At 26.6% G+C, this 10,599-nt stretch overlaps 1 protein-coding gene across 3 annotated transcripts in view; it reads left to right on the forward strand.

Annotated features, from left to right (window-relative positions):
- Positions 1-8,792, forward strand: part of alpha-Man-Ib (alpha-Mannosidase class I b) — a 77,996-nt gene extending 69,204 nt beyond the window's left edge. For 2 of the 3 annotated variants that reach the window (XM_075373376.1, XM_075373377.1), the window contains 3 exons: positions 1,033-1,197; positions 3,992-4,138; positions 4,983-5,331. In XM_075373376.1, the coding sequence (XP_075229491.1) occupies positions 1,033-1,197; positions 3,992-4,138; positions 4,983-5,207 (537 nt within the window). In that variant the 3' untranslated portion in view covers positions 5,208-5,331. Of the gene's footprint in view, positions 1-1,032; positions 1,198-3,991; positions 4,139-4,982; positions 5,332-8,638 lie in introns of those variants that run through there. The other variant, XM_075373378.1, reaches the window with a different exon arrangement.
- The last annotated feature ends 1,807 nt before the right edge of the window (positions 8,793-10,599 follow it).

Below are 10,599 nucleotides of genomic sequence, written 5' to 3' on the forward strand. Positions count from 1 at the left end.
CGGCCTTTCATGAATATCAGTGGTTACTCTCAGTCCAGTAGTTAAAATTTTGCTTATTCACAGCCCACTGTGGTAAAAATTTGCCTCGTCGCTACTGAAGAAAGCTGCCACAAAAGTGATCTATGCAAGCATTTGCTCACACAGATTTTGGTGGTTTGTATAGTCTGCTGGGCTCAATTCTTGAGACATCATTAATTATTCTGAAGGGTTGAAAATACAAATCAAAATTCAGAATCTCCTCAAACTGCAGCCTGCATCCCCAAGGCAACAGCATGCCTCCAAACAGAAGGTCTTGGCAATTGCTAAATCACTGCTCTCACCAGCTACACTTTTTCTGGTGTTCTGATGGACCTGCATCAGCCACGTGTACCTTTTCTTAGTGTACTACCAGTTTCCTCAAACTGCCTGACTCTGGACCAAAACTTTATTCACATTAGGAACAGTATTGTTACATGGAATGTTGAACCATCGCCAAAAAGCTCTTTGTATCGCGATCACAGATCGGTTGTTTTCAAAAGCCATGATGTGCTGTGATCCAGAGCATGTGGCTACTGAGATGACATCACAGACATAACAGAGTGAGACCAAGTGTACCTGCCTAATTTTCCCGAATTTTCAGTTACCATTTTAGGGTACACTCCAGGATCCTGGACCATATCAGACTCCTATTTTCCATCCCAACATATGGAGTTATGTGTGTTCAATGGGAACTTCAAGAAACTTAAAAATTTCAGTTTGATTTCTTGACCAATTCAGTATAGTCCAGGAGTAAATGTTCAGTGAGTGATGAAATTCAGTTGATTCATTGAATAATCACCCATTGAATACATATCTTTCAGGTTTATAAATTTTAATGAAAATTTCTTAAATATGTCCCAATTCCACTCTTACAAAACATTCTACCTCAGTGGATATATCCATAAGCTGGCTATTCATTAACAGTCCAAAAAGAATAATTAATTCAAGATTTCTTTATTAAGTCAAGTTTCTCTATTTAAAAAGAAAAACATTATTGGTTTTCTGCAATTTCAGGATCATTTGGTTTGTTATTTACCTGGTACATTAGCGCTAGGTTATCATCATGGACTACCTGAGCATCATCTTAAATTGGCAGAAGAATTAATGGAAACATGTTATCAAACATATGCTCAACGTCCATCATTTCTTGCTCCAGAAATTACATTCTTTAGGTTTCAGGTAACTATATTATTTTTTGTTGTTCATTTTTATTATTATTTATTTAATATCAGTTAGTTTATTGAATTTTCTTTTTGTTTTTCTGCACTATTTAAAATAGAATTTTTTGCCATTTTTATTTAAGTTTTTTTTTAGGGAATATTCACTTTTTAACAGATTAATTCTTATGGGATGGAACAACAGTCCATTGAAGGGAATATCCTTCCATCTTATCTTAATTAGATAGTTAGTGAATTCACTAAAAGTGCAGGATTGGAAAAGTGAGAATAAACTCAAAATATGGAGGAATGACTCAAGACTGGTATTAAAGATAGAAATGCTAACCCCTGTTAGAAACCAGTTAAAATAAAAAAAGAACAGTTCTGTGCACTTAGTCCCAGCCTTACCACTGTTACAGAATAGTACAAGAATCTTATAATGATGTATTTTTGTGATTCAATTTAGTGAATTCTAATTAATCACATAATCAGATTTGACTATTTTTTTAAAGTTTGGTTTCCTTGTGGAAAAACCTCTTAGAAAGGTTTAACCTGTAATTTATTTTACTTTATTTCATTTGTACACTCAAAATATTTCTATACAAATTTTCAATAAATATTCTCATTTTTGCTTTCAACAAAACTTGAAAATTTCTGATTCTTGTTGAACATTCCTTCTTTAATTTTTCATAATTAAAGAAAACATTATAAATTAAATACCATTATTAACTAAGTTTTTTTTAAAAAAGAATTTTCATTTAAATATGTTTCATTCCTAATTATCTTTTCCTTATCAAACTTGACATGGTGATAAAATTTTTAAGTTTTCCAATATAATTTTTATTCTTAGCCACGATTAAATTATGTGAAAAAGTTGTATATTAAGAAATTCTGTAAATTTCTTTTAAAAAGGAAGTTAAAAAAGTTTAGGCTGCTTATCTAGTAGGTAATCCAGATTTATAAATTCTTTTTCTGAATAACTGTTTAATCATGAAATATATTTTATATAATTTCAATGGAACATTTAGTTGAAAATCTTTATCAAAAATCTTTCACCTAAAACCTGGCATTTTGAAATATGTGAAATACGTATCTATATATATTTTGTTGTTTTTGGATTATGCATTTCAAGATATCAAATATCACCTGACATCTTGAAATATGTGTATATAAATAAATATATATTTAAAAATATTTTATTGTGCTTGGATTACATTCACTATGTACAAATTATTAATAAAAATCAAAGATTCCTGGAGAAAATTCTTTAAGAATTACTACACATACATCCTGTTATTATACAGTTAATTAACAGCCATTTTTTGTTGTTTTTCCTTTGACTATCTGTTCATGACACTTGTGTACACAAATCCATATTTTATTTTTGCTTATTTCTAATTGGAACCCACTTTAATATCTGTATAGTTATTCATTAGTATGTATTTTTTTAAATGTTTTTCTGTTCTGTTAACAGAATGGAATTATGGATATAACTATTGTAATGAAATTGGGATTTTAATTATAACTTTACAAAATTTCATAAAGAAAAAATTGCTCATGGATTTCATGCATATAGTTTTATGCAGAATTCTTAAAATCTTATGCTAAGTAGAAAACAAAATTTAACTTCAGACTGATTTTATACTTGTTAATTATCTGTAATCAACTTTTTCAAACAATGAAGCAACTTTTGTAGCAATTCAGCACTTCAGTGACCGACAGGTATTGTTGCTGTTCTCAATGATGTCAGTTGATAATAATGCTGGAAGTTTTTTTTTTTTTTTTAACTAGGCATACATGCATTTAAAATGTGATTAGAAATGTGTTTGAATCTTTGACATTCTCATTTTTTTTTCTGGCAATGTAATTGTTTGTTGTTCACCAAGTAAATTACAAAAAAAAAATAGTGTCTTCAGTTAGTATATTTAGGCATTTAAATATTTCATAACATTAGAATATTATATATTACAAGATATCGTCTTTTTTTGTGTATCTGTGGTTCTTAATAACAGTGAATTTGTGATCTACATTTGAGGTAATTAGCAATGTTGACTTGTGTTGCTGTGGAGAGCTTTAAATTGTTCATTATTTTTTTTTGTTTGAAGCTACCTCCTGTTTGACCAATGTAGAAAACTGTAATCTGTAATAAGAGAAATTTATTCCAGTGCTATTATTTTTTATGATTGTATTTTGTATGCAGCGGTTTGTTGTTTATTTATTCGGAAACTTTTATTGTATCAAAGTTTTTTTTTTGTCTTCAGTCATTTGACTGGTTTGATGCAGCTCTCCAAGATTCCCTATCTAGTGCTAGTCGTTTCATTTCAGTATACCCTCTACATCCTACATCCCTAACAATTTGTTTTACGTATTCCAAACGTGGCCTGCCTACACAATTGTTCCCTACTACCTGTCCTTCCAATATTAAAGCGACTATTCCAGGATGCCTTAGTATGTGGCCTATAAGTCTGTCTCTTCTTTTAACTATATTTTTCCAAATGCTTCTTTCTTCATCTATTTGCCGCAATACCTCTTCATTTGTCTCTTTATCCAACCATCTATCTGATTTTTAACATTCTCCTATAGCACCACATTTCAAAATTATTATATATTATATTGCCTTTTTTTGCAATAATACACAAAATATATAACACTCTGGAGAAGCTGAATTCCTATTGTGTTATTATAATATATATATATAATTTCTTTTAAAATTACTTTCATACATTACATAATGTATCCAGCAAACTTTTATCTGTGTCAGAACTCTATTAGCTTACTATTACATAATTTTGCAGTCTAAAGTTTTTAATTTTCAGCATGATGTTGCTGCTAAAGATGATATGTATGTAAAGAGCAATGATGCACATAATTTATTGAGACCAGAATTTATCGAGAGTCTTTGGTATATGTACCAAATAACAGGAAATACTACATATCAGGATTGGGGTTGGTCGATATTCAAGGTAATTCTTTTTTTATAATTATAAATTTTTACTTTTTCTATTAATTTTTGTTAGCTTAATTTGATTATAAAAAAAATTAATAGAAGAATATAAAAGTCTGAAATTCTAGAAACTGAAAAAGACCATGTTTCATCAATGCCCTGTAAATGTAAATGTATCCTTGTAAACATCTATATTCCTGTGCACAGACTGTTTAAAAGCAATGTATTTTAAAGAAGCAGCTGTTTTAAAATCTGTTTGTGTCTTATAATTTATAAACTGTAGACCACTTGATGTTTGTTAATATTGATTGATACTATTGTTAAAGCCATATAAAAAACAAACTGTTAGTTTAAATCTACCAGAATGCAGAATGAAATTATCAGTTATTTCTTGAAGGTAGTCATTTTTTGGATTTTACTGTGTAGTAGTTAAAAATACAGGCCTGTATCGCATTATACTGATGGTACAAATCATTTTATCAAAAACATTAATATGAGTTAATATTACATTACATTGATATGGCTCATAAAATTAGCAAAACAGGCTTCTTCTGTATAATATAAATTCAAAAATATTTTGTAATGAGTTCAAGAATGAATTAAAAAGTATGAAATAAAATAAAACTTCTTTTATCAGTTGTTGGATTTTAAATATGAAATTAGAATAATTTTTTACTGAGATATCAGTGACTGTAATTTAAATACTGTAGTGGTGTATACAGTGTTCCTATAGAATGAAATTTTAAAATAATATTTACTAACATTACTTTAATTATAGAAATACAATTTTTACTGTTCTGATAAATTCTAATTTGTATGTTTTGTCATCGTTTACTGTTAACATTATTTTTTCTTGTTTTTAGGCATTTGAAAAGTTCACCAAAGTAGATAATGGCTATACATCTATTGGCAATGTAAATACTCGTTATGTAGATGAGACACGACCAAGAGATATGATGGAATCATTCTTTTTAAGCGAAACACTTAAGTACCTTTACCTTTTATTTAGTGATGATAGAGAATTACTTGATATTGATAAATATGTTATTAATTCTGAAGCACATCCATTACCTATTTATACTTCATGACCAATCACTTATATTAATTATATAAATTAATTTTAATAAATTATAGAACAGAATTCACAATAGTTAATATATGTTTCACATAGGAGAATTTTTAATGATTATTATTTCATTTTATTATTTTATCAAGGCCCTATTTAAATAGTATATTTTTAAAGAATAGGTGATAATATTGAATGAAATTAGTGATTTTTTTTTTTTTATTATATTATTCCTGTTACTGATATATTATATTTTTAATTTAAGTTTTTTTGTGTTTGTATATATTTATAATTTTAAATAGTTATCTATAATTGTCAAGTTAGTGTAATGTTGCTATTGTTATACTGAATTTAAAAAAGGATTTATGCGTAATACTGTATAGATATATGTAAGTTCAATTATTTAGGTTTTATATTTGTTGTTAAAATTATCAATAAATTAAAAACTGCATTTTTAATGATCTAATAAATTTGTGAACTGAACAACATTTCTCACAAAGTGTTAGATTTTTGATTATCAATATTTATGCAATGATTTGGCTAAAATTTAATGAAAACATCAACATGACATCATTATGCAAACACAAATTGTTAATGATGACATTAAAATGATGTTAATGATGTTTTAATATGTCCTAGTCATTTTATTGATCAGAGTAAGGAATTGTAGGACTATTTGAGTTTTTCTTAATAGTGTTATTTGAAGCAGTATGTGTAATTCCCTATAATGTAAATACTGACCTGAGGAAAGAGGAAGACATTTTTTAGAACCCTAAGACTTGTTCACCCATTCTTATAAATCATTTTTGAAGTACTACTATCAGTGTGTTGCTGGTGTCAGTCTTCAAATTAAGTAGTCATCCTTCTTCTATTTCTCTTTTAGTTTCATTTTGTTTTGTATTTTCTAAGTTTTTTAATATTAGTTTTTTTTTTTGTATTCTGAAAGGAGGCCATTATTTTTGTTTGCAACAGAAGAATGCTGGTGTTTTACTATGTCTGCCTTGTTTTAATTCCAATTTATTTTCCCCCAACTCAGCCTGTAAATAAAACATCTAAAGTCAAAGACAAAAAGCTCTTTGTGGGACACTATGTTTGAGAATATTTGGCCCAAAATGATGGGACCCGTGATATCAAAGTTTTTTTTGTAATTTAGATTAAAAAAAATTATAATGGATAATAAATTAACTCCACAATATAAGTATATTCTTATATAACTAAGATATCAGCAGCTTATTTTCTGTAAGATTATTCTGTAAATTGATATAAATAATGTGTTAATTTCATTTCATAATGTTAGTTACCTTTTAAATAACATTTGATAAGTTTTAATATCAAAAAAGTGTCATCTGTGTATAGACATATCATTCTCTGCTTTGACATTAATATCACCTTAATTTCCTGTTATCATATTTATCTTGCATTAAATCTAGTAGTATTATATTTTATTAAAACAGTTAAACCTATAATTCTTTATAATTAATACAATTATAATTTAACATTTTTAAGTACATTCAATTTTTTGTATCCAGTTTTTTCTATAGAGTACTGTGTTGTCTTGACCAAAGTTCATTTACACAAGTTTCATATTATACAGGCTGCTTTAAGCCCAGTCCTGTAAAATCCCAGACTGATCAATTTTAAGAAATTGTTAGTAATAAATCATAAAAACAGTACTAGTGTAATCATTCAAGTCCAGTTAAAAATAATAATATCTTCAGTCATAACTTGGATTTGAATTTGGTTCTGATTAATAATTTTAACACGGTCAATAATAACTAATTAACTAGGTAAATATTTATCTAAATTAACTTGAAAAATCTTCCTACCACTAGTTTGAAATGATGAAGCCAGCTATTAAAAATGAATGAAATGGCAACAAATAACAATTACAAATCCAGCAATGTTCAATGAGTTATGCACTGAGCTTTGTTACACTGTTTAGCCAACCTTAAAGTACCCGTGTTGCGTGTGGCCTATGTTTGATACACAAAGCTGAAAAAAAAAAAGTTACCAGTCTTGAAAAAACATTTAATACGACTGAAATAAGTAAAATATTTTAAAATTTTAAGAAATATAAATTAAAATGTAGGAAAAGTTTTTTTTTATAAGAATTAAGTTTTATAAGACTTTTATAAGAATTAGGTGCCAAATAAAATAGAGGATCTGGAAATGTGAATGATTTCTATTTATCATGTGACTAAAACATCACTAAATATTGTTTGATATAATATTCTTTCAGGTGAAATAAATTTTAAAAAATAGAGCATATTGAATGTTATTATTTCATTGCTTAAGACAAATTTGATTTAAATGTAAATAAAAATGTAACTAAATTAATCAAGTGTGGTCAAATAAATGTTAGATTAACATGAATTTTGTAGCAATGTAAGGAAACCACATGTTGCTTACATTTCCTTAATCATTTAAGGAAACATAAAGTGCCTGAAGTTTTCTATTATGGGAATGAAATTAAAAATAATTGATAAAACTATGAAATCAGAGATTCCTGACAACAATTGGTATTAAGTATAAATTTAGGAATTTCAAAGATGTTTGAAGTAGAGAACTTCAGGATTACTCAATAGAGAAGCAAGAAAGATAAAGAATAGAGGCCTAATGCAGTAATAAAGCATATATTGATTATGTAATCAAGAAATTTTAAGATGAATTGCTGAAAAAACAAGCTTTTAGCAAAATTATAAAAAGCTAAATTTGTAAGATCTAATAAGACAATGGAATATAACGGCTTCGATAATACTATGAAAGAAAGTGTGCAATGTAAGATTAATGCTTGATTTTCAAATAAATCAAGTGAATGATAGCTGCTATAAAGGTAGAAAAGAACTGAAATTTTCTTGAGTTCCATAGTAAATTATTTTCTTTGGTACAACTGAAAGAAATATATTTATATTAATTTTATACAAGATGTGCAATTATTAGTATTTTAAATTATAATACAGATGTATTCAGTGAAAAATTTAGGTACTCTTCAAGAAGATGCTTGCAGCCAATCTGTAGTTAGTTAGTCACTGTAGTTAGTTTTTTAGTTGTTAGATGGCGCCACTGAAAGGTAAAAATAAATAAATCAAAATTATCTAACTTTATGTAATAAATAAATATAATCTAACCAAACTTAATTTACGCTCGCTTCACTCACTAACCTTGATTAACGAGCAAAGCAAGCATAGGTTAAGTTTGGTTAGATTATATTTACATTTTTACATTTATTTATTATATTAATTTATATATATTTATTTGGTTATTTATATAAGTGTATTATACAATGTACCTTCAATTTACACAGGTGTTACATTATACAGTAGATTATATACGTAAATTACTGTACTCAAAAATACTGTACTTTACTATTTTATTATTACAGTATCATTGCATTATTTTAAAGTACAATGTATATATTAAAAAAAAAGTTTACTATTTATTTTCTTCTTTCAGTGCTGCCATCTAACAGTCGACTGCAGGCATCTTCTTCAAAAGTACCAAAATTTATATTAAACTGAATCTTAGTAACTTTAAAGATACACATACTCTACATACATCTGTGAAAAGTACAAATAGTTGTTGAATATTTAAAAATTTCTAAGTAATGTTATTGTTTTGAAAATTTTTATAATTTTATTCTTTCCTGTTTTAATTCTCTTAGTTTTATAATATAAATATTGTAATTGTATTATTATATGTAAAATACTGATCTACTCATTTGTAAATTTGGTTTGTGGACCAACATAACTATTGACATTATTTAAAACAGGTTTTTTTCTTAGCACTTATTAACTATGTATATTAAATGTGAGTTAGCTTTCTTATTAAAAACATATTTCTTTGGAAATTTTTAAACTGGTTTTAAAGAGTTTTATCATAAAATTTACTTGCACATGTATTCAGATTACTTATTGTTATATGTAGTCAGAAATCAACATTAGCTCTTATAATCAAATAAGGCAAGTAACTAGACTTGCATAAAATTTATTTAAAATTTAAATTATAATTTAATGACTTGTTAAAGTTCCTTAAATAATTTTCTTTTTATATAAAACTTATTTTGGACGTGTGAAAATCATGGGTGTGTGTGTTTAAATGTGCACATGCATCATACATGCATATGCTTTGTGTATGTATGCATTTAAGTTTATTTTTTGCTTCAAATTGGATAAATTTTATGTTAAAAATTATTATTCCTACAAAATGTTTAACTTTCATTTAATTTCTTGATTAATATAAAGATTAACACACATAATATCAGAGATTCACATTAATATCTATTAATGTGACATTGGTGAAGTTTCTGTTTATAACAGCTAGCAGCACAATTTTACAGTATGCTATATTTGTTAGCAATCCATTAATAATCTTTTACAAAATTAGTACTTAATGGCACCTTAAGTTTCTGTGGTATTGAACAATATTCAACAAGGACATTTAGTGAAAATATTTTTGAACATTAGTGTTGTGGTCATTTTTTGTTATAACCTTTTTCTTGTTCTAACCTTTTTTAATATATTGTTTATTAGATTTTATTTAGTGTTCTAAACATTTTTGTTATTTACTAATATTCAGAGTTTCTGATTTTTATGTCAAGCTGCTTATATATAATTTGTAACTGATTTTACCTAAAATCTAAAAATTAGTCAGCAAATGTAGTTTTTATTTCCTACACGTGTTTCATCAAGATTTTCAGGAAGACAGGAGATAAAAACATAACCCATTTTGAAACTATTGTTTTTTATTGATTTATTTACAAATAACTGCAAACATAATTTTTAAAATTATTTAAATCTAAAAATCTTGCTCATTTTTTAAACATGCAATTAATTATAATATAAATACAATATTAGTAATAGAATTACAATTGTAATAGAAGTACAGTTGTTTTAAAGTGTTGCAGATAAAAAAACTTCCTGAGCTGCTGAAAAAATAGAGGAACATGCAAGATTTAAAAGGGTTAGTATACGTAGTTACCCTCAATTTATTTCATGTATCAGTTTACTTACAGATGGAAAGGTCAACAACCCCTACAATATTTTTAAACAAAAATGTTGCCATTCTGCTATTTACTTAATTTAAAAGTAATAATTCAACTCTCTTGAATTGTTTAAACATTGAATTTTTTGTTTAGTTTTTATTTTTCAATACAAGTTTAAGAATAAGGAAAAGTGATGTGAACAAGCAGTTATTCACCTACTCTGTCTAGATCACAGATCTGTGTAAAACAAAATTGTTGACATTAAAAGAAATTAGTTTTGCTAGATTATTACATCACTATTCATATAAGCCACAATCAGTGTGTTCGTTACCATATAAAATTTGATAAATTTATTGTTACCATATAAAATTTGACTGTAGAACTTCATCTATTTAGCATTTTTCAAAACATAGATTTTCTTTAAAATAAAATT

The sequence above is a fragment of the Lycorma delicatula genome, chromosome 8 (assembly GCF_047948215.1).
Source record: "Lycorma delicatula isolate Av1 chromosome 8, ASM4794821v1, whole genome shotgun sequence".
NCBI classification, from domain to species: domain Eukaryota; kingdom Metazoa; phylum Arthropoda; class Insecta; order Hemiptera; family Fulgoridae; genus Lycorma; species Lycorma delicatula.